The following is a 25,405-nucleotide window of genomic DNA, read 5'->3' as shown; positions in this document are numbered from 1 at the left end:
CCCCCCACACACATAAAATATTCCTCTACTAAAAACCCTGCAAAATCCTTAATAATAGTAGATTATTTAAAATTTTTCAGAGAGGAAGAGTTTTTCTTTTTTATCAAATATATTCCTCTTTCTAACTCTCAGAACAAATTTAATCTGACTACTTTGTTAATTAAAAAAAAGAAACAAAGTATAAAAAGTGAAGCTATCTCTTTATAAATTAAATATTTTCTTAAACATTTTTATTCTCTCCTCTCTGTAAAAATCATAATCTTTCAAGGATCATTTTTTAGGGTTTTGTTGGCTGAATTGGGTAAAATTAATAGTTAAATAGTTAAAAACTTTAAATATGTACAGTTTATATTGTAGATATTTTTTAAATCGGGGCAAATAATACAAAATTTAAGTAAAATCTAAAATGAGTTTTTAGCTTTCAAAATTTATTATCTCTTTTAAAAGTTTTATTTTTATTTTTATTTTAGTATATAATTGTAACTAGGAAATTGACTATTTTATCTCTACATTAAAGGTGTGACATAATTTACACATTATTAGTTTATTATTTAACGGTTATCAAACATATTTAAACAATTTTTCATGGGTGTTTATTTTCTAAAAAAAATATTTTTTTCCCTGCCCCTTTAATTTTCCCTAAAAGTAAAATTGGGGGAATTAAATAATTTACCCTAAAAGTAAAATTGGGGAAAATAATTGGTTTTTGGGGTTAGAAGTATTGAAAAGAATGAAAAAAACTTGTCTTTTGATCTCTCATTTTTCATCCCCCCCCCCCCATTCATCAAAAATCTGTATTTTTTTCCTGCGAGTAGAATCATGAGCAAGCCATAAGAACTATGGTAATATTTAACTTTAGTTGTTTTTGCTTTACAATGCAGGTGAAATAAATATAAGTATTAAAATAGGTTTTTATCCAAATTTATTTATTTTCTCTCTTGAGTCTCACCATTGGTTCTGAATATTAGATAATAATTTTTTATACTTGGTTGGACTTAGCAACAACAGCTGTTAACCCCTCCCCCCTTTTTGCTTTCAGCTGCCCCCCCCCCCTTCCCACCCCGCTACTTTTTCCCCCACAAAACCGGAGCATCCCTCCCCTTTTCCTTCTAGCTGTACAAGCAGCTGAGAGCGATAAGGGTTTTCAAAAAAAAATCTAAAAATAAATTCCATTAAAAATATTTGTTTTAAAGCTTGAATTTTAACAATTTTTCCCCTCGATATTTGAAAAGTAGGAATATTTATCCCTGTTTTCACCAGCTGTATCCAGCTCATACAGTATATCCTACACGCCTTCCCTAGATACAGAGCAAGCAAACTTAAGAAACTCGCGGATTTCTCAAAATAATATTTAGAAACTCGTGTATTTCTTAAATAATATATAGAAACTCGCTGATTATGTAATATAATATTTAGAAACTTGCGGATTTTGTGAAATAATATTTGGAATCTCGCGGATTACTTTATATAGTATTTAATAACACACAGATTACTTTATATAGTATTTAATAACACACAGATTACTTTGAAGTTATATTTATCTCGATAAAGTGATAATAATGTACAGATCCAAAAAACGTTCACTAGGCCAGACCCGAGGGGGGTCCAAAAATCGTTCTCTAGGACTGACCCGCACAGAATCTGTTTATTGGTCTGTTTAAACTGTGAACATGCGACTATCTCTTCAAATTATTCATTGAAAGGTTTCTGAAAAAATATCAAAATTGTTTCCAGAAAAGGTCTCCGTTTCGTTTTCCTTATTTTGTTGTGCAAGAGATGCTTCGTGAAGTTTTCCTCGAAAAGGTTTTTTATTTTGTTTTGTTCTTTTTTTTCTGAAATGTTACTAAATGACATCTTGTTTGATTAAAGTTGTTTATTAATGTTTTCTAAGTTTTTTTTTGTATGAAATTTGTTTTTTAATGTTTTTGAATAGTTTTGGAGGTTGTCTGTTTAAGTTGCTCAATTAAACAGAATAACTTTTTTTAAAAGGTTTTATTTTATGTTGTTTCTAATTTGTGCCGTTAATGTTTTAAAATAAAAGGTGTTATTTTAGTGTTAAATTTATATCTTTAATTGAAGTGCTTGAGTAAAAATTCTCTATTAGTTATATATTAGACTACATTTGTTTTTTTAATAAATATAATCATTAAAAGTTTTCAATACGGTTGTCTAATACTTTTTCCTTATTACATAGAAGTTTTTCATCAACCTTGTCTACGTTAGCCGCCTATTTAGGTTGTCTTTTTAAGTTGTCTCTTGTTTTTTAATTTTTTTAAAAATAAAGCAGATAATTTGTCAATTAAATTTATCCAATACAGTTGTTAATAAAAGTTGGTCGTATTGTCTATTTAGGTAGTCTATAAATGCTTCTGTTAAATTTGTCTAATAAAGCTGTCTTGTTAAATTGTCTAGTTAAGTTGTCAAATATAATTGTCGAAATAAAGTCGCCCTTTTAAAGTTGTCTGATAAAGTTGTCTTACAAAGGTGTCTGATAAGGTTGATGTAATTCTGTAAGTAAAGGCGGTTTACTGCATGCATTTGAAATGCAGTTCATAGAACCCAGAAAGTTCAATTGATTCAAACACAGAACCCCAAACCTAGGATATTTTCATTCATTCTTGAATAGTTTCGATAATATTTATATATCAAGTTTCATAAATAAACATTACATAAATTCTTAAAATCTCGGCAGTAGTCTCACGCTTTCAAAAAATTTCTCGAAACGATTAAATTAAGGTTTTATAAAATCCCTTCTATTTAAATAAATATTTTACGAAAAACTTGAAAATAAACTTGGACTGTCGTTGTTACATAAACTGACCCTCCATTTTAAGAGAGGCATACCTGATGAGAAACCACAACTGTAAGAAATAATCTTTCAAAGAGTAGATATTTGATATCACATACTTTCTTTATCTAATAGCAGTGCTTAGGATCCGAATCCGTTGGATCCGCAAGATTTTGGTTTCCTGGATCTTGATCCGCAAAAATATGTGGATCCACGGATCCGGATCTAAGGGGCAAAATATCAACCAAAAACTACAAAAAAATAACTCGAGAGATTATAAAAATTTCCTGATTTCTGAATGGTTCATCAAGTTGTAACTTAAAAATAAAAAAAAATTCTGCTTTTTAAAAAAAAATCAGTAGATTAAAAAAACTAGATCCAGATCCATTTTTTCCAGTGCGGATCCAGAATCCTGATCCGCATCAAAATTAAATGGATTGTCTTAAAGATATCGTTGTGAATCGGACATACCCTCCATAAATGGCGAGTCACTTGAAATTACGTCTACAGTCCCTTTCAGACAAACAACCGTGAAATTTAATCCAAGTAATTAAGAAAAAAAAACTGGTTTAGTATTAATCTAAATGTAATTACCCAATTATTAGTTTTCTGCTAGTGTCAGATTTTTTTTGCTTTAAGTTTTTATATTAAATTATGAATACTAGAGGAAAGTGATAACATGAGTATTATTTCGAATGAAGTTAAAGTTTATTAGTCTACTTTAGATTCCAAGAAAATATGAATCAATTTTGCATTGATTCAATTATTATCAAATGTTTTTTTTCTATGAGAAAATGTTCAGACCTTGATTCGTAGAGCTCGGGTGTTATTAACAAAATTCTAATTTTAGATTTTAACACACTTTTTTTGTAAACGTATTATGATCCGCCATTTAAGAATTGCTTGAATAGTATCAAATTCTCTATTCCCTGATCTTATCATTGTTCCTGTATCATAAAAGTGCAAGTCACTTGATCAAATAAAAAACAAATGCAAGTAATCGATTTTTAGCTAGATCGATATTTATATCTCATTCATTTATAAACAAACAAAGGTTTTAAAGGATAATGTTGTGAATTTGACATGCCACAATAAAATGTCATTTGAAATTATGACTTCAGTCATCGGCCTTATAGGTGTTTTAGTTTTCCGCAAAACTTTTAACATTTTTTAAAAAAGGTTTTATAAGTTTTAATTATGTTGTTTTTGATTTCGGTCAAAATATCGATTATTTATACAGATAATTTAATTTTCAATTTTGTTGAATAAATCTGTTAATTTCAGAAGAAATGTAAAAAAACTGGTTCGGCAAAGAATCGGTTAAACTAAAGATGCGGGGTAGCATCCCTCCTCTTCATGATATACGGGTCCCTTACAGAACACCCGCTATCCAACACTGAATTCAGGGCGCTTCTTCAAGCCTCTCTGCGATTTTACAGACTCCACAAGTTACTTATTATTTTATTTAAGAACGAGAGGAATATGTGGCTCAAGTGTTCAGTAGGGCTTAAACAAGTAACCTAGTTTTGTGAAAAAGAAAAACATGAAAGTGAAAATATGATAATACTAAATTTAATTTATTTTACCCCCGTGTTAAATTAAGTGAAATAGTTGAAGAAAATCGGGGAAAGTGTTGTTAAGTTTGAACTAAATTTACAAACTATTAGAGTCCGGACAGTTCTAATCGAGACGAGCCTTACAATTTGCAATGCCTAAAAGGTATTATAATGAATGATGAATTTTGTCGTCATTCCTTTGAATTCTAAATAAAAAATTAAATGTTTTATCACCTTTCTGTTGTTTTCATTAGGATTTTTCTTATATAAATTTCATTCTGCTCTTTACTTCTTAACCTTTCTTTCATTCTGCTCTATACTTCTATACCTTTCTTTCATTCTGCTCTATACTTCTATACCTTTCTTTCATTCTGCTCTATACTTCTATACCTTTCTTTCATTCTTCTCTATACTTATATGCCTTTCAATCTGCTCTATACTTCTATACCTTTCTTTCATTCAGCTCTATACTTTTATACCTTTCTTTCATTCTGCTCTATACTTCTATACCTTTCTTTCATTCTGCTCTATACTTCTATGCCTTTCAATCTGCTCTATACTTCTATACCTTTCATTCATTCTGCTCTATACTTCCATGCCTTTCAATCTGCTCAATACTTCTATACCTTTTTTTCATTCTGCTCTATACTTCTATGCCTTTCAATCTGCTCTATACTTCTATACCTTTCTTTCATTCTGCTCTATACTTCTATGCCTTTCAATCTGCTCAATACTTCTATACCTTTCTTATATTCTGCTTTATACTTTTATACCTTTCATTTTGCTCTATACTACTTTATCTTTCTTTCTGCTCCTCACTTAGAGGTTTTCTTTAATTAAATTGATGTTGATTACTTTATTGTTCAGGGACCGGAGTCCGAATTTAATGAATTTGAGCCGCGTCTCAAATCCCCCAAAACCTGGGTTCAATTGAGCGCCGGCTTAAATCTTGAAACATTGAATACGATTTTAAGTGGAACCAACCATATTTGGGCCGCGACTCAAATTCTTTAATTCGGCCTCGGAATGAAATAGATAAGTGGTTGAACTACGTAGATAAAATTAAATCACATCTCTTAAGCTTGATGCCCAAGATCGAGAACTAGTTGAACTGGTTTTTCGTGGTTCAACCACTTGTAAATTTGGTTTTAGATAACTTTTTAAATTTTTTTGTTCAGTTAGGACAAGAGAGGATGACTACTACCATTAAGGAATTGGTCTCAAAGAAAAAACGTCGGTTTGTGCAGGATGGCTTCAATCTCGATCTTACATATATCTCAGGTATATTCAGGGGGTGAGATCCCCTGACCCCCTTCCCTCCCCCTCTTCTAATTGTAATTTCCCAGTACTAAGGGTGATGATCCGGATTGGCAACATTTAAGCTTCTGAACGCGGAATCGTAAGAATATGTTGTAATCTCGGGTTGCAATATTTTAACCAAAAATTAAAACCTTTATTGCGTCAAACACACATTTCTTGACCAATAAAAGTTCATTAAAACCTTCCTTAACATTTAAATGTCAATTAAAAAAAAATAACAAAAAAAAAAGAAAATCTCAAATTGTTTTTTTGTGTAGAAGAAAAGTCAATTTAATGAAATATTCACGAGCAATATTGAGTTCAGTATCCATCCAGAATCCTTATTCCTTATCCACATCAAAACAGAATGGAATCAATTTGAATGTTGTATAATTTACAGCGAGACCCCTGAAACTGTGGAAAAGGAAGACGACATTTAAGCAAGTTTATATTTATTTATGTTATTATCGAGAAATACACGATTTACCAATAGTTTAAAAATCAGCTTTTAAAGTAAAATGAATCGTACAATACTCTGCTGTTGTGGGTCATTTCATTGTACTAGATGCAATCCTAATTGACACTTACAGTTCACTTCTTATTGCTCCAGTTTTATGGGTCCCATCTTACTAAATTGACTTGACATTTTTTAAAATTAATTTTTGTTTTTTTTAGACCGAGTTATCGCAATGGGTTTTCCGGCAACGTCAGTCGAAGCTATGTACAGGAATAAAAATATTCTATATCAATAAAAAACTAAAACAACGACAAAGAAATAATAATATCAATTTTCTCTCTTTCAGTGCTTTAAGAAACATAAATATTATTATTAATTTTCATGGGTTTGGTTTTTTTTATCTCCATAAATGATATTGGCGTGTTTCTAATTTGTTCGCAAATTGTTCAATAGCGTTGTATGCTTAACTTGATATCTGGCCCGATATACAACCTGCTGATTTACTGATACACTCTGTTGTACTTGGTATAAATGCATTTTGTCACGTAACAAATGCATTTCAAATCTTATAAGTCAATCAAGTCTGAAAATGGCGTAAGAAGGTACACACACAGGGAGCGACAGTAAATAAAAGAATTTAGTTTTTCAAGGGACCTTTGCCTCAAATACGATTCACAACAGTACCCTTGAAGCTGTTTCACATTATATATTAGAAAGGTAAAGAAAGCATCGTTGTGAATCGGTGATGGCCATATTTAAATGGAGGGTTACTTATGGGTGATTTATTTGGGTTTTCGTATATTTGCGTTGCCTGATTTGCTCAATCTCGAGCATACCCACCGGCAGCGCTCGGTCCCCTATCGCAAACTAGTTGCCGCTCCCGGTCCTTGACCTACTTCAGCCTGCGATTCATGAAAATGCCAATTCCCAACCACAGATAAGACTTAAGAGATCGAAGGGTTCAAGATCTGACACCGCGAGCTTTGAGCTATAGAGAAGAAGGGTTGTAGAGTTTTCCTCCTTTTAAAAAAATCTCTCAGATGTTCGATGCAATTTTTTAAAGGTTTATTCACCGGATTTTCGAATATTAATGATTTTAAGAGGAAATAAATTAATTAGAGTAAAAATACTATTTTAAAATAAAACTTATTTCCCACTTAAAGCGAGGAAAATTTAAAAAGAATTTATATATATATATAAAAATTTGTAATAGGAACAAAATAGAATTTTTCTGTCCATTAGGAACAATATGGACGATGTCAGAAAAATGTTGGAACAGAAGCATAAGGTGGGTAACCATTTAATCCTGAGACAAAATTTAAATAAGTATTTGAATCACAGAGAGGTAGTTGAACCACTAATGGAAAAATTACCAAATTATTTGAGAAATCTTTTTACTACTTCAAGTCAGCGGTCCATATAATTCCATTTTTGATCCTGACTGGGATCGGGGTTGAAATTAATTGTGAACTTAGGCAAACTTTTTGGTGTACTTGTACTTTACTTCAATCACATGTACCGCATTTGGGGTGTTAAAAGATGTAAACATTAGTAATCAATACAAGAGATAAATTATGATATACTGAATAATTAATAAATAAACACTCCCTTGCAGTTTACCATCTGCAGTATGGATTTTTTTACATACTTTCAATTGTTTACAATAACAACATGGTTAATTTCTGCCCAAATATTAATTAACCAGCATTTGGGATCGTATTGGTTGGAATTATATGGAATTATATGGACCCCTGCTTTAAGAACAGATATTTAAAAAAAGATAATTCAGAATTAAACAATTGATCAAACATTTTTTAGGACCATTACAAGTTGTACAACCTGTGCAGTGAAAAATCCTACGATCCGCAAAAATTTCAGGTTCAAAATTTTTTTAGATATGCAATTTTACTTAATTGTTCGTTTGTCTGTAACTTAAGAAATAACATGACTTACATGCTCGCATTTTAAATTTTGCTAATTTATTAGATATTTTTTCATATTTCCACTAACTTGTTGATATTTCCTCTAACTTGTTCCTACTTTCCTCAAAATGGGTGACTTGAGTTCCATCATGTTTGTTTACTTTCTTCTGAAATCAGGTGTTTTAATTTCTTCTGAAATCAGGGAGTGTAGATTTTTCATTTTCAACAATGATTATATTTTTAAAATATAACGAGTAAAAATGGGTTTTAAATGTTCAGATGGTTGAACGAGGACGAGAAAAATGTTGCTGTTGTACACTGTAAAGCCGGCAAAGGACGAACAGGTATAGGACTGAACAGACGAACTTGACGAAATTGGACGAATATTTTAGGGACTGTCGACGTAATTTCAAGAAGTCCTCCATTTTAAAAAGGATACTCAATTTTCAGCGGTGAAAGATATTCTTATTATTGTATACATCTTCATTGGTTCTAAGCGATACAACGAAAAATTAACAGTAAAACAAAATCATAGGATTTAGTATAGAATTGTCACGTGATACAGACGGAATTCACGTGACCAGTATACTGCATGCCATTGGCTGAAGTTCTGGTGACGTTATACGGACTATATAATAATATTCCCAAATTATTATTAAAAATGCCAAATAAAAATTAAAAAACAACAATATGAGCAAGCCTGAGATTCTCAGGCTCCTGTGGGATAAAATCGGTTGCTTATTTGCTTAATATGATCTGTTTAAACCTACTAATTTTATACAAAATTGTATATATATGAGATTTCCAAATTATTTTTACAGTTTTATATCAGTTTCTCGAGACAGAAACATCAAATAGATGACTTATATGTATCGTTCAACGCCTGAGATTCTCAGGTTTCATCCTATACCCCTTTTGATTTTTCCTTTACAGTCCCTTTAAATTCGGTTAAAAGCGAAAAACAGAAAAGGACATCTAAACAAAGTAATTTGATCAACGTAAGCTCACGTTGGGGAAAATTGTACGCGGGGAACTTTTAAAATTTCTGAGATCTGGAGATAAAAGGTGAAAGATGCACATATATTACGAATATTCTAAATCTAATTAGACTTTTTCATGAATCAGTGAAAAACAAAAAGTAACAAAATAAACAGAAGAATATGAGGCGTTTCACCAGAAATTGACCAGATAAAGTCTGTTTTAACTGGTATTTCAATAAAAAGATTAAAGACTTCTAAGATAACATTTTCACAGGCGTATGAAGGATAATCTTGATTTTCTTAATGAAAATTTATAAGTCTTATTGTGAGCCCTTTATAAAAGTGACTGAACTGGATTAAACATTAAGCCAAATACTCAGATAAAGGGTTTAACAGTGAATCATGTATGCAACTTCTTATATAAATAGTCGCTTGATAATACGTCAAAAGAGATTGAAAGATTAAAATGATAAACATGTATAAATGTAGACTAGGCAGTGTTTAGCTTAACACATTTCGAGTTTATTGAGTACATTGCATTAACAGTCCAGATGTGCTGTTATCTGAGAAGATTTTTATAGATTTACCAGGCGCACTTATTACTCGTTTCGTTGTACACCCCAGTGTCCATGTGTGTAGACAGCTACTAATGCTTGATTTCTGTGCGAGGGTGGGATAACAATTCTGTACAAAAAGATTCAGTTTCGAATTTTTCGAATTCATCTTCTAATAAATATATCAACCAGAGCTGAAAACTTTAGAATGGTGGATATCGGGATTAATGCTTGATCCTCTCTTTTTGATAATCTCAAGATTAACATAATCTTGCAAGATTATCTTAAAAGTGTATGAAAAACGATACAATTCAAATTAATATTTAATCATCTGAGAAACTGTAGCAGCCAATCAGAGAAAAGCGGGCAACCAATGAGAGAACAGGAATATTCTCATTGGAGAAAACAATTAATGGATATCCAAGGAGAGAGAAAAAGAGTGGATTAGGACAAAAATGAAAAGTTTCCACAGTGGATATTCGGATCAAGAAGTCAGGATTAAAGTTTATCCATTCTAAAGTTTTCAGCTCTGGCTAAGTTTTGATTGAACATTTTGGGAAACGAACAAAATAGGTTGAATTTTTGATCAGAGCTGGGATTTACGTTGAAGACTTAAATTCCCATTCGGTTGATCTTGAAATCCACTGTGGGCATTTATAATTTATAGATATAAATAAAGTAGATATAAATAAAGATTGAGATCAATCATTGATCCCGATATTCCAGCTCAGTTCTGCACTTTGTAATAGAAAAGAAATTCTTGCTTAAAAAATAGTGTACACAAAACTGATGTAAACAAATTGGCCCTATACAGTATACACGGTGTACTGCATGTATACAATAACACTGCATATTCACAATGTTAAAGAGATTCAGTTTTTTAGAGAAACTTATCAAGCCAAATACTGCAAAGTGCTGAATTCTCATGAGACAAATATTTGAAGATTTTTGTGTTAAAAAACATAATTTTCGTTTTTCTAAAAAAGAGTTTTTTTAGGATTAATGATCTGCGCTTACCTACTTCATAGTAGAAAATTACTATCCGCTGAAGAGGTAAGGTTTTTTTACATGGTGGATATTCTTNACATCCCTTTTCCCCCAGAAGTTCTGTAAATTGAGAAAAGTTAATAAAATTTAAAGTATCAAAATGATTTAAAAAAATTCCTTTTGATGTAATTTCTCCTTTGTCTCCCGCAGATTTTCAATATAGTTGTTAAAAAGTAAACCTCTGGTAATTTATAATATTATTTATGTAATATCTATTTATTTCAATTCATAATTGCTTCTTCTTTATTATATTTTCTTTGTTTGTAAATTTTATATTTTTATTTATTGCTGCTGATTCTACTGAAATATTGTTTAGCACGATAACACAAATTATGTCAATTTATGAGTTTAAACTTAGTGTTCTTAGTCTTAATTAACCTTGATAAATGCTAATTAGTGGATTTTTTACAAAACCTTAATGATAGTAATCTTAGTTTAGGCTCATTATGCAATAAATTTAATAAACCTTGAGATGGAATAAAATTAGGATTTTAATATTTTTATTTTTAATTACATTTACAGCACAACCGCAAAAAAGAAAACAAACAAATAATTATCAAGGTGAAAGCCCCTTATCCAACTTGAGTATCCATTTTTCTTTCGTCACATCCTTTTTCCCTAGCTCCATTTCATTTTTCCTTTGCCCCTTCTCTTGGATTGACCCTTCTCCTATTCCCTTTGCTTCTTTTCCATTGTCTCTAATTCTCTTCCCTCTTTTCTGTTGTCCCATCTCCTTTTTACTGGCTATATTTAAATAAACTAATTTATGTGTGTCAGTTTTAATAATGTTTGTTTAAGGTGTTGAGCTTTTATGGTTTGGCTCGAACACATGACGAGAAGGGGGTAACAATCCCCTCACAGAGGAGATATGTAGACTACTACGCAGCTATGGTAGGCAGGGGGAGGGGATGGGAGGGGACTAGTCGGGGAGAGGACTAGTTTGGGATGAATGGTGGAATTGGAATTATGGGGGATTGGGATGGAGAGATTGGTAAATGACGCAATAGGAATGTATTGGGAATTTGGAGCGGGGTAAGGGCGGTTCTTGGGAATGGGATGGTATGGAAAGGAAAGTAAGTGAACGGGGAAGGCAATATGGAAAGGAAAATGATCAGGAAATATGGAAAGAGAAATGATAAGGGAAAAGGGGAAGGGAAATAATAAGGTAATATGGAAAGAGAAATGATAAGGGAATACGGAAAGGGAAATGAGGGAAATCTAAGAGAATAGGGAATGGAAAATGATAAGGGGTAAATAGGAAAGAGAAGAGAAAATAGGGCTTTACTAAGAAAGCTACGGTCGTAATTTTTTGGTACTTTAATACAAGGCTTTCCTTTTTTGAATAAAAACAAATTCAATTCTAAAATAAATTGAAAGGACGCAATTATATTGTCAACAATTATTGGCTTCCATTGATAAATGTCTAGACATGTTTTTATTAGAAATTGTTTGTATTATTAACCTGTTAATTAACTTTTTTAACAGAATTGAATGATACGCAAACAATTGGTGGAAACAATTAATTAAGGGTGTAAATAATTGTTTATTCAAGATTTTCATGAATAAAATTCTTTTCAGAGAATTTTAGATAAATGCTGAAAAAAAATATTTTTTTCTGGTATTTTTTAATAGTTTTTACGTTGAATACTTAATTTGAAAATTACCAAAATTATTGAATATTTTTTATTACATTTAATAATTTCTAAATAATTAAATGATTTCTAAATCATATAATAATTTCTAAATCATATAATAATTTCTAAATCATATAATAATTTCTAAATCATAGTTTCTAAATAATATAATAATTTCTAAATCATGTAATAATTTCTAAATCATATATTAATTTCTAAATCATATAATAATTTCTAAATCATTAAATAATTTCTAAATCATTAAATAATTTCTAAATCATGTAATAATTTCTAAATCATATATTAATTTCTAAATCATATAATAATTTCTAAATCATATAATAATTTCTAAATCATAGTTTCTAAATAATATAATAACTTTTAATTGTTATTTGTTTGTTCAGATAAATGAGAATCTACAATATAGTCCTGTCAAACTTTACCTTTACAGTTTCGTAATTGATCCTCTACCCGCACTTAGTCTAGGTCTACAGCAGGTATTTCATCTTCTCCGGGCTGTTATAAACTATAATTTCCCTTGGGATGTTCTCTGTGATGTTTTAAATTTTAATTTCCCTTGGGATTTCCTCCGGGGCTCTTATTAACTATAATTTCCCTTAGGATTTTCTCTGGGATGTTATAAATTTTAATTTCCCTTGGAATTATTTCCGGCTTTTAAAAACAATAATTTCTCTCATGATCTGTCTCAATTGGGTACATTCTATTTTGATACGGGCTCTGCGCCGTAGAATATATAAATATATATCTGAAATATTTCATCGAGTGTTAAGAATTTCTTTTCAAAGCAAAAATATTGGATTTTTATTTTTTGCCTGAGTACTTTCTTTATTATTATATTATTTTGAAAGTCTTGATGATATTGCATTATTTGACACAGAACTCGTGTTTTTATGTCTTTCTAGACAAATATAGTTAAAGGACTCATTTCTTTTAATTAGGACGGTTATATACAGTTCGAGGTTCGACAGACAAGAGTTCGACCCTTTACCAGCGAGGTTTATCAGGTTCGAGTTCGAGGTTATCACCCCACCCCACCGATCTTAAAATCATTTATTTTAAAGATGTTCTAACAAAAACGTGTGCAAAGTTGTGACTAATGATCAATACACTACACATTGCACGTCACTTTTTTATACAAATTAATGCTAAAAGCCGATTATAAAAAACAGTTAGGGTGGTTCGCTGAAAATCACGGCCCGCTTATATGTATGCTTATATCTACCGATCTATACTATTCTGGGCTAGTGTACATGTAACTTTGTCGGTGGGCTATGCAGCTGTTATATCTAAGTGGACCCTAGATATTTTTAGGAAATTTCTCAAACCTCTGCATAGCAAATTTTAAGCTTTACTATAAAAAATTTTTATTCTAGCTATTGTTCATTCTATAAAAATAATTTGTACTTTTAAAAAAGTTTGAAATGAAGTTCAGGGTCCAAATTAGAGAAGAACTTTGGTAGATAGTGGGCCCTGGAGTAAGCAGAAATGAGATACTGTAGCTAAAATCTTGTGAACATAGCATTTTCTTCAAAGAGTTGGTAGCATCAAAGGCGCCTTGTTTTCAGAATTCCAAAATGTGGTCTGCCGTTTTTGTACCTTAAGAATTGGCCAAGATATTGAGAAATTTGTTTAAAATTCAACATATTAAATATAAGCAAGGTTGTTTAAATCTTTAGTATCTCCAACAATTTTTATAATACAAAGAAAGAGGCTAAATCTTATCAAGTTTTAAAGACTTACAATGTTTTTCTATACTCCTTTGACATCTTTTAACTTTACGAAAACCAAAGAAAAATTGTAAGTTCCAGGGTCCAATGTCGAACGTACTGCATAACACCCCAGCGAAAAAATTACATCAAACCTTGACTATGATATATCCATTCTATTATATATCCATGCTGAAAATCTTCCAAATAAAGTTTTAATTTGCTTGAAAGAACAGACGCTTGTTCAACGAAACTACGTAGGTAGTTCGATGTGAGCGGGTACAATTTACACTGTACACATTACATGTACAATGCCCACCACCAACCTTGCTATATCACGCTAGTTTCTATTTGTTTTTACCCAGATCAGTATTAAATTTTGGATAATTTAAGGGATAGATAATTATCAAATTTCAGTGCTTAGGATCCGGATCCGTTGGATCCGCAACATTTTAGCCTCCTGGATCCGGATCCAATTGCAAATTGATTTGAATTTAAGGTGTGAACTATAAAATACACATACTTTCAATTTTGTTTAGCAAAACTTTAATTATACTTGATAATACATATTTTTAAGGAAAATTAAATTTAGAAGCGGGCGGGGGGGNACCTTGAAGGTGGTTTTCACTTTAAAATCATATTTTAGCGATTAAACCCCGAAACAATGATAAATTATGAAAATTGTATATCTCCTGTTTTTAGGTCAAACGAACCGACGGCCGAATAAACATCGTCCTACCTCAGCCGCTTCTTATCGTCGGCGATGTTAAAATCGAGTTTATCCAGAAGAACGATGTTTTTAACTTCGGCAAGGGGAAAGGGTAAGCACATGAATGTTATGCAAAACATTAAAAATATTTAATCGTGGACTGTAACATCCTTAATTAATAAAAATGAATTGAATCCAGCAAAAAAAAAAAAAATATGATATTTCGAGTTGTAATTTATGAAGATAATATTAATTTCTTTTCAGCAGGAAGTTTATGACACAGACACACAAACTGTTTCACTTCTGGTTGAACACATTCTTCATAGATCTGGAGAGGTGGGTGGGCGCCAAACTTAATCTTCAGTGGTGTCGGTTCTTCCCCCGGCACAGATAGGGTTAAATAGTTACTGGGTTGGTAGCAGCCGAATTTTTTCATACGGATATATTTTTAAGTATTAGCTTATGATTTTCCATATTTTAATGAAAAATTAGACTTGAAATAACGAACNGGGGGGGGGGGGGGAGGTGGTTGGAAAATAATTTATTATAAAAATATATAATTTCGGAGCTATATTGAAATCATGAAAGACGAGAATATTTTTCCGATTTGTGAATTAATTAAAAATTCATGGCAATAATTCACGTTTCATGTCAAACTTTAAATGTTTAAAATTGTTTCCAATAAATTTTGATTATTTGTGTAAGGTAAGGGAAATATTTTTAATATTGAAAATCATTGATTAACTACCAGCTCAGTACCTCTTTTCCTGTTCTGTGATTAATGATTATTAATGTTTGTTTCTATGTTCAAATCATTTATTTACGAAAAGACAATTTAAAATTTCTTATGTTTTTCTTTCCTTTCCTTCTGACAATCTGAACTTTTTTCAAATCTGAATAAATATCATATTTTATAAATGTCGGAGGCAGGAGGGTGAGGGGGTGCAATCTCGCGCCCTTCCACAACCCCCTCATATAAAATGCGATCCAGTTCCGCCTTTTAATTATTTTCAGCTGCCAGAGATTCCACTTTTTACTAATATCATCTTAACCATTCATCTCACTCACCTTATTTTGAAGAAGCGTCTGTTTCAATAAAGGGACAACTGACGTTATTTCAAATGGCTCTTATCTATCGAGTGACGTGTCCGATCTACAACGGTACCCTTGAAAACTTACCAAACATCAATCATCTTCTCTTTTAAAAATGATTAGTTTCAATTATGGTTTTTCTGTAATGTGACTTCTGCACTTCCGTGTCAGAAACAAAATAGAGGAATTTGATAGAATCAAACTTATCTTAAACAACAATATTTTCTTTTTTTCAAATCTACCTCATCATTGAATCCGATAAATGAGAAATGGTACTGCAGTCTATCGGCATGATCCTTTTTAAATGAAAGATCACTTGAAATTTTAGCAATAGTCCCTTTGATTTACACAGACTTGTTAATTACTACTTTCTTCACTTGTACGACTGTTTCACGAGGTATTTGACGAGAGGCTACATCAATTAATTTTTCATAGATATCCGTAGCAGGAATAAGTATTTCACTAATTTTATGGCTTGGGGATGGGATTTTTAAGACTTCCTTTCTTGAGGTTTGAGGGACTGTCTTTTTTAACGTCTATGAGAGAAAAAGGTTTAAATGAAAACAAAGAAAAAGCAGAAAAAAATCCAAAACTTTAAAATATACCCCCAAGCCTAATAAATGGTATCAAATGTCCAATGTATAAAAAGTGAAGTATTTATTCTGCTATTTTTGCACGTTTTTTTCTAACATTTTCTTTTATGGAACTCTAACTTTATCTTTCTTGTTTTTATTGCTTAGTGACAGTTTTAACAGTTTTGAAAATTTACAATTGATTTTATTCAAATACACAAAACTTTGCAATTAATCTGAAAGTTTCATTATATTGGTTTAATGTTCTAAATAATATAATTAACTTTTTTATTACTTTAATGTTTATTTTATTGCTCTAACGTACATTTATACTGCTTAAATGTTGAAATATTGAATTCGCTTTATCACGATGCTAATTTGCACATTCACCTGTTTTATGAACAGGATTTTTTTAGCATGCTAATAGTTATTTTACATTTTTTACTGTGAGAAAGGGACACATATTTTGCTGTTTACGGCAAGGTCCATAAAACTGTGGATTACTATGACAGTCATTTAATGAAGTTCATGTATATTTAAAGCTGGTTCAAAGCAAATAGTTGATCTAATTTCTTGAAAAATAACCAATTTATAAATTGAAATGGGTACACTGTTCATTGCACAATTGCGGAGTTTCGTGTTAATTGGTCTATTTGAAATAATAACAGTCGTCTGCTCTGCATATTCCACAGTTTTAAAAAAATAGTTGTTGTTTTATGTAAGTGGGGTGTAGCTGAACAATTTTATGGACTGCTATTTATTTGAAAAAGTGATTAATTCTTAACATTGTTATAGAAGTAAATCTTTGATTGCATGCAGTTTTTCATTATTTTGCTTAACCCAAGTTAGTTTTAGTTTTTATTTTGTGTTTCGTTCTGTAGGTGTAGCCCTCTAACTCATGAAATCACAGAACCATCGCCAGAAGAGCTTTTTCATCTAAGTTTGGCGCCCATATGTAGATCCTCCGCTTTAACTCACGAGTCCTTATCCGCCCGCCCGAGCCTGCCGGTCAAACCACCCGAGCAGCCCGGGGATAGAAACTGTCGATCAACCCATAATTCTGGCGGGAACGGTGTGGCGCCGGAGCAACTTCCACCGCCACGGCAGTTGCGCTCACATTTAAGCACAGGTACAGAAAATCGTTTTCGTAAGAAAAGGGACTTTCTTGTGTTAACGTTATTTTGATTGACCCTTAAGTTTTAGACTGCTTAATACCATGTCTGATTCACAAACGTTACCCTTAAAAGCTTCGCTGGAGCCAAAATTATGAAATATCTTTAATTACCGTTTTACACAAAAATGGCTTTCGAGTTTTTCCCCGAGGAATAAGAACAAATATAAGATAAATATCTCTCTTAACATGAAAAAAACTTTCATCTTTCCCATCTTAAATCTTAAAAAGAGTACCAATGTGAATCATGCTTTCAAACGCTTTAAAGTGAGGTCACTTGATATCCTGCTGACATGCCTTTTTTACGTACCTCGGAGTAAAGAATTTTCCTAAAATCTTATATAAGCTCAAATTATATTATTTATTTTCATCATGGGAGGTTTTTAAATTTCTTCTCAGCTTATAGCACTAACTTTTGAACAGAAATTTTGCTAAAACTTGTGTTTTTTCAGGTTCTGAACCGCACACCCCGAAATTTACCGAGGTCGAGGATTTGGTAATTATTTTCATTTTTATTTTTTTGTTTTTTTAAAATGTTTTCCGTCCTGTAAAATTATGAATTTGCTAGGTTTTACCTTCTTGATTTTATTCTGTGTTAGCGTACTGTACAGAAAGCTAAATCTAGTAAATTCCAGTTTTGTAACTTGCTAAACTTTTCACACTTTTGCAAACTATATAGATACCCCCAATCCTAAGCAAAATTTCAAGAAGTTTCAAAAGCTTTTAGGGATGGTTTATTAATTTTTTCTCTGAATAAATTATTTTTTAAAATGATCCAGTTAAGCGATGAAACCCCTTACGAATATTTGAAAAATTATTTCTAAAACCGCTATATTCGCTAATTAATCAATTAATCAAGCAATCAACCAATTAATCATGCGTTTTAAGGAACCCCGGTCTCCGAACGGAAGTTGCCTGGCTAGCATGCAGACCATTCACTCCCACCCTCCAGCTCGTACAGTTTCTATAATTGAACCGATTAAACAGGTACAGTACCAAAGTCAAAGGGGTATTTGTTTTCTTGAAAAAGTATCCCCCACCCTGTTGAAAGTCATTCATCCCCCCCACAAAAAAAATAATATTTCAATTATGATTTTAGTTGCTGATTATGAGAAACTAAATTATTTTTAGTGGAAAATAATAAAGATCAAAAGTCAAAAAAGGGAAAACAACTTTCCTTTGATTTCAAAATTCTCATTTTTTTCACAGCATCGTCAGAGAGATCAAAGAATACACAAACTCCTAGTGTGTTTATATTCAGTTAAAAATTGCAGTACAATTATTTTGTAAACGAAGATCTTCAAACCATGTAAAAACATTTTTTGTTCATGTTCACACTAATTAACTTTTATATCTTTTAAATATTATATTTTTGTGAGCTATATAAAAAGTAAATTTCTGAATTATGGAAAAATAAATCTTCATAGGACGTGCATTGAACCATTCACTTTTAATTCTTGTAAATAATAAATGATTGTAATTAAAAAATATACCTACTCATCGTAAAATTATCATCATTTAAAATGTTGATATTTTTTTATATATACTTTTCATTTATAACGCTATTATTTTGGTTCGCAGTGTTATAAAGTTTTGGACATATTTTTTCCTTTTATATCGCGAAGGTTCTCGCCTTTTAAAGTTATTTTGTCCCAAGCTTAAACGAGTTACAAAATATAATATTAAAAGGCCAGAACCTTCGAGCTACGGAGAAAATTTTAGTCAAAAAACTTTATTGCACGTCGTGCCAAAATGTTAGTTTTATAGATAGTTTTATGAAACGTTTGTGTACTTGTCTGAATGCAGTGGCTATTTTTAGATAAAATAAGCTTTTAACGAAAGCAGAAATAAATATATAAATTTAATTTTAATTTTATTTTCATTTATATTGAAATATCCATAAAAAAAAATAGGAGAAAATCCTGGAAACAATTAAAACTTTACAACACACAGTACACGTGGTACAGCTAATTTAACTTTATAGCACAACGATTACTTTATAGCACGTTTCCTGAGAAAATTCACCATTATGTGAGTAAGAATGATAAAGTAGACTACATTTTTTAACCTATTATGTTTGTAGAGAGCAGAGGTTGATTGTGATAGAGGGGTGAAGTTGATGTCCATCTCTGATGATACTCTTACCGAAGGGGGACACGAGGAAACTACCCATAGGTCTGTACTCGACTCCCCAAGGAGTGAAAAATCAACCCAAATTAGAAATTCTTTTTCAAATTTCAACTGTCGACTAATGAGAGATTATTAAAAACTTCCCAATCTCTGTTTGGTTCTTAAAGTTTTAGCATAAAAATAAGAAACTTCAAAAATTTAGTAGTTCATGACCTGGAGCATTTTCAATGAGGTTGACAGAATCCATATACGCATCTTTTCTTCCCCCTTTCCCTCATCCCGAAAAGAAATAAAATCTCCACCTTTCCCTCCATCTCAAAACACAGACTAATGAAATGTTGGAGAAGTAAGCGTCAAAAAAAAATAGCTATGAATTTCTCCGGAATAAAAGTTGATCTTTTTATTTATTTCTTTATTCAACCCTTGTATTTTAAATCCAAGAAATTAAATCTAATTTTATTTCAGTTCTTTCAATTCGAAGCGTACGCGGCACAGTAGTGTGCCAATGACCTCTAAATCTGGTTTAAGTCATCAGCAGACACGCTTCACGCGAACAATCCCAGGAAAACTCATGTCGGTAAGTTTCAGAATCGCGTCGGTTTGTAAAAATCTCATGTTTGTTGAAAGAAAGCTCGTATCATTTTGTAGAAAAATCGCGTCAATAAGTAGAACTCGAGTGAATAAGTAGAAAATTCAAGTCGATTTAGTAGACACTCATGTCGGTTAGTAGAAAACTCGTTAACTTTAGAAGAAAGCTCATTTTGGCAGAGGTGTGAAATTCTCCTGCCCCCCCCCCCTGGGGGATAGAAAAAAAGACTCAAGAGAAGGGGAAGGGAAGGAAAAGGAGAATAAAGGAAAGTAAAAGGAAAAGGGTAACCACAGAAGAAAGGGATGGGTGGGGAAGGATTTGGAAGGGGGAAAGATAGGGAGGGAAGTGGATAGGTGGTGAAGGAGATAGGTAGGGAGGGAAGGAGATAGGTAGGGAAGGGAATGTGAAGGTTGGGAAAAGGAAGTTTGGGAGAAGGAAGTTTGGGAGGGAAAGGGGAAGATATCAAGGGAAACGGGAAGGTTGAGATGGAAAGAGGAAGGTTGAGAGGGAAATAAAAAAAATAGGGATTAGGGAACTACAAAAGGGACAAGGAAGGTGTGGAAGGGAAAAGGAAGGTAGGGTAGTAGAAGAAGAAGAATGTATGGGGAATGTCGGGAAGGTAAGGGGAAGGGTGGCAGATAAGGAAGGAAAGGGTAATTTAGGGAAGTGAAGGGTTGGAGCGAGGCTCTTAACCTCTTCATATCTAACTTTCTCTGAAACTAGACTGTTTTTCACAAATAATTTTCCCCTATAGTTTTAATGCATTATAAAAAACGTTAAAAAAATGTTCGCTCTCCACGCATAATTTCATTAAAAAATATAAAAGAATACCCTTTACTCCATTTTTCCTAAAAGTCGACATTTTAAAAAAAAATTGCGCCATTAAAAAAATCTTGAAATTTAGTTTATTCAGGTTCGGCTGAAGAAGAATCAGATTGATAATGCGAATAAGGACAAGTTTAACACCAAGTTCAGCGACAACTTTAACGTAACTTTGTTCCTCGTTCGTCCAACAGATCAGACGCTGCAGGACGAATTCTCAAGATCAAACCTCATCTGCCAGGTGAACAATTGAGAGATTGGTTAACTCGTGTTCCGAGGGTTCTGGTTGTCTGATTTTTGTTGATTGATTGATTGATTGAGTGATTGATTGAGTGATTGAGTGATTGAATATCTTCTGATTACTGGAATGACTAAAACGACTGTTTTTCTGCCAAACAGTAATGCAATAAAACTCTGGGGTTTTTTCTGTATTTCCAAAATATATAAAAAATATGAATATATGTTCCAGCAAGGGAGCGGAGGGAAGGTATATCTATGTAGCTCCTGTAGACTAATAGGTTGATTGATTGATTAATTTACATTCCATCGTCCTGAAGGAGTTAAAGGATGTAGCTCCTGCAGATTGATTGATTGATTGGTTTATATTCCAGCATGCTGAGGGAGTTGAAGGAGGATATACCGATGTTGCTCCCGTAGACTGCTGGTCAGAACGAGAGAGCAGTGACGAAGATCAGCCTCGAGAGGAGAGTGGTCCTGCCGAAGTTTTTAACGACGAAAATCCTCGGTTGCATCCCGGCTCCGCGGTATGTCTTTATGTTAAAGGCAGTGCTTAGGATCCATTTAATTTTGATGCGGATCCGGATCCTGGATCCGGATCCAAAGAGCCAAAATAATGCGGATCCAGCGGATCCGGATCCGGATCCGGATCCGGATCCTAAGCACTGGTTAAAGGGAATGTTCGCGAAAATTAAAAGGGGGTATAGGTTGACGTTGAATTGAATTCCATATGGATCGCTACTAATTTTACTTTCATCTGCGTCTGGTTAAAAACGACTCACACCGATGAGCGTAGAATGCTTACAAATTCACGGAGTGGTAGAGTTTTACTCAGATCGTAAATAATTCATTCATATATTTCAATCATTCGTATACAGTTGATATTTTATAATATTTTAATTTTTTTTTTTATTAATAAAACTTAATTAAAACTTGCAAACTAAGAATGAGACTTAATCATGAACATGAAAGTTTGTCTAGCAAAGGCTGGGTTTTTGGATTTTTTATCAATCTGAAATTTAAAAAAATAAATTGTAGTGATATTTTTCCCCCTTATTATTGGATTTGTTTGAATTTTTTTTCGTTACACAATAGAAATGCACAGATAAAGGTATACACATCTCAACGTAATGACTTCTGTTCACTTTAAAACTTGCTTATTATTAACAGATTATTGATATTCCCAGGTTGAGCTGGCCCCGCGGACTGAACCCCCTGTCTTGCACGGCATGGTACGGAACCGGACCGAACCAAGCCGACCTTTGGCCTTTCTTACTCCTGTTACTGGTCCCACTACATGGATTTAAATCAGGCACAATTCAGGTACAAATAGAGAAATATACAGTGATACCTATAACACTGAGGAATGAGACGATATTTAAAAAAAAAATTAAATGTGTATTGAATGTTGTTTTACCAGTGGTTCGAATTTCAACTTGCTATGTAAAATTCTGCGCCTGTACATTTTTCTAAATGTGTAATCTATAATCGTTAAGTGGGCATGTGTTAACAATCGCTGTGGTGTGTGTTCAGATGACTACTTTTAATGTATAGAGACTCGAGGTCGGAAATTTCTATATTTCCTTATCTCAACTAAAAATCTCATGAAAAGTCCTGAAATCTATTAAAGGGTTTCGACAAAGGGTCAAACGACACAGGGTCAAACAACAAAGGGTCAAAAGCGCGACAAAGGGTAAAACAACATAGGGCCAAAAAATGCGACAAAAGGGCAAATTTTTTTTTAATTTTGACATCTGTCATAGTGTTAGTATTTATTTATTATTATTTAGCGTTAGGTTAGGTTAAGACACTTTCTGGGCCGAGCGCTGCGGCTAGGACAGGCTAGGGGGCCAGGCGCTGTGGCCACGGGTTAGGTTAGTTATGACACTTTCTGGGCCGAGCGCTGCGGCTAGGACAGGCTAGGGGGCCGAGTGCTGCGGCCAAATGGTTAATTATATCCATGTCTAACATATAAGATCCATGTACAAAATTGATAGGAGGGTTGCGAGTTTCCTATGATTCAAATCAAAAAATATTTTTATCATTTTGACCTTTTGTCGTTTGACCCTTTGTCTCACTTTTGACCCTTTGTCGTTTGACCCTTTGTCGTTTGACCCTTTGTCGTTTGACCTTTTGTCGGTGAATCCATTAAAGGTTAAAGTGGGGTCTTTTGTGCACAACTAGAGTACATAAAAAATCAACAGACATTTGTTTCCAGAGAAAGTCAAAGCTTCATGGAATATGTTATACAAACCCGTCCAAAATAGACTAAATTCATGAAATTTTTATACTATTCAACATAAATATATAATACTAGCTGTGCTCGGCTTTGCCCGTGGAATAAATTTTTTTCTTCCATTTTGAAAATACGAATGTCACCCCCGAAATACCCATGGGCTCCCTCAAAAGATTAATTCCTTCGCCAATTTTTGGAATATCATGAGAGAAGGGGTGTTAGTTCTTTAAAAGATAATTCCATGCTAATTTTTTCTTTTGTTTCAGAAGTGTTGTACAGTTCACCTGCTGCCATTTCTTAGACATTAATCCCACGGGGTGGATACGTCCCCTGAAAGGAGAGGTCTGTGACCGCGGTCCTGACAACCTTGTGAGACTGACTTTTTTACCTCAAATCTAACTATATATATATAAATATATATAAATATATAACTTCTTAAGCTTCTGTCTTCGAAGCTCTCCCGGTCCACGAGGAAGTGAAAACAAGCGCCTGGTGACGTGATAAATGCGGGAGAAGGCGATTCACACAACTTTGCGAATTTTTGTTGAATTGCCAACCCAAATGCAATCTCTCTTGCCGCACAGATAGAAAAGTTCGTCTAAAATGTATGAAATTATTAGTATACAAGAATTATCTACAAAATCTTAAATATTTGCTGCATTGGGGTTCATTCTGCCTAAATACATAGTTTACAAAGTAATGATTAATGGGTGTGACGAAAATGAACAAGAATATTATTTATTTATTTTCGTTTTGTTTGATATAGTTTTTTCTTTTTTTCTGCAAGGGGTATTTTATTTTATATCCCCTAAACGCTATGGTATAGTTAACTCAAAGCTTTAGTTTCTATAAAAACCACTTGAAGGAGACACATGGATTTTGTATCTCTATTTTTTCCAATGAATGTTGTGAGGGACCTCAAGTTTAAAAATTATTACGTTTTCTGTGATGTTCTATCCACATTGACAGCTAGATAGATAAATTGTATAGTAGCCACAATAGCTGATACCCCCCTCCCTTCTACCACCATTGTAAAATGATATAAATCAGGCGAAGTGTAATTGTTATTTTTTCCCGACACAGCATAGTTTTTATTAATAATTAAAGTTCTTTAAACAATTGTGTAAGTGTAATTCAACTTTGCTCTGAGAATTATCATTCCGCTCCCACTTTACAACAAGTAAATATATTTTGGTCAACTGTTAAGAATTAATTGAAATTGTAAATTTGGTTCAACTACAGAATTGACTGTACAGTAAGTAGACATCCGACAGCTATTATACAAACATTTAATATAATTTCTGAACGCTAGTGGTCAAACTTTTTATTACTGAGAAAAGAGACACCCAGAAACCATTAATTGAACTATCGACGTAATGTAATGCTATCCCCAATAAAAGTTTCATGACTAATTCAAGACTTCTCCCTTCAAATCCATACCTAAGCTACCATGGAAAAGATGTAGTTGTATGTTCAATTCTGAAATTTTTGTTCTTATTTGCTTGTCACTTCTTTAGCAAGAACCACAGTATGGGAATGATCAATTTTGAAAGATAAACAAGGATAACCTCCTTTTTCTCAGATGAATAGTTACCAGGTGTTTATACTGAAACATGCCCCTGATGAGGGAGGGAACCCCGGACGCCATGAGCCTCAGCTATGCAATAAACGAGCCTCCAACATACAGAACAACTTTTTTAAAGCTTGTTTTCTAATGTAGAATGAAAATTTTTAATAATTTGTTTTGTCGTAGCGGCTTAAGAATTATTATAAAGATTCGAGTTATTTATTGATTGTCTTGATTAATCACATATGTGAACTCATTTAGTGGTATATAAGATATATACTAAAGCTAAAAACATTTCTCACACAGAAAGGAAGAT

The 25,405-nt window shown here is 32.6% G+C and overlaps 1 protein-coding gene across 1 annotated transcript; it reads left to right on the top strand.

The window, feature by feature from the left end:
* The first annotated feature begins 4,054 nt into the window (after positions 1 to 4,054).
* On the top strand, positions 4,055 to 24,934 carry LOC111704033 (cyclin-G-associated kinase). The gene is made up of 22 exons (XM_023476145.1): positions 4,055 to 4,507; positions 5,523 to 5,625; positions 6,319 to 6,370; positions 7,343 to 7,388; positions 7,919 to 7,978; positions 8,225 to 8,229; positions 8,302 to 8,366; positions 10,554 to 10,609; positions 11,402 to 11,494; positions 12,642 to 12,734; positions 13,197 to 13,262; positions 14,667 to 14,785; positions 14,938 to 15,009; positions 17,219 to 17,466; positions 17,961 to 18,004; positions 18,397 to 18,495; positions 19,592 to 19,683; positions 20,104 to 20,215; positions 21,141 to 21,290; positions 21,661 to 21,813; positions 22,474 to 22,609; positions 23,789 to 24,934. The coding sequence occupies exons 2-21, from the start codon at positions 5,538 to 5,540 to the stop codon at positions 22,591 to 22,593; spliced, it is 1,833 nt and encodes a 610-aa protein (XP_023331913.1). The 5' UTR covers positions 4,055 to 4,507; positions 5,523 to 5,537; the 3' UTR covers positions 22,594 to 22,609; positions 23,789 to 24,934.
* Positions 24,935 to 25,405: the final 471 nt, after the last annotated feature.

The sequence above is a fragment of the Eurytemora carolleeae genome, unplaced genomic scaffold (genome assembly GCF_000591075.1).
Source record: "Eurytemora carolleeae unplaced genomic scaffold, Eaff_2.0 scaffold156, whole genome shotgun sequence".
Taxonomy (NCBI): domain Eukaryota; kingdom Metazoa; phylum Arthropoda; class Copepoda; order Calanoida; family Temoridae; genus Eurytemora; species Eurytemora carolleeae.
The sequence above is the reverse complement of the archived record's forward strand: the minus strand, read 5'-3'. Positions and strand labels throughout refer to the sequence as shown.

Excerpts from the sequence above, each read along its gene's own strand:
- LOC111704033 (XM_023476145.1), top strand. The coding sequence starts at position 5,538 with ATGACTACTACCATTAAGGAATTGGTCTCAAAGAAAAAACGTCGGTTT. Across the intron at positions 15,010-17,218 it reads TTCTTCATAGATCTGGAGAG|GTGTAGCCCTCTAACTCATG; the intron begins GTGGGTGGGCGC and ends TTCGTTCTGTAG. Across the intron at positions 17,467-17,960 it reads GCGCTCACATTTAAGCACAG|GTTCTGAACCGCACACCCCG; the intron begins GTACAGAAAATC and ends GTGTTTTTTCAG.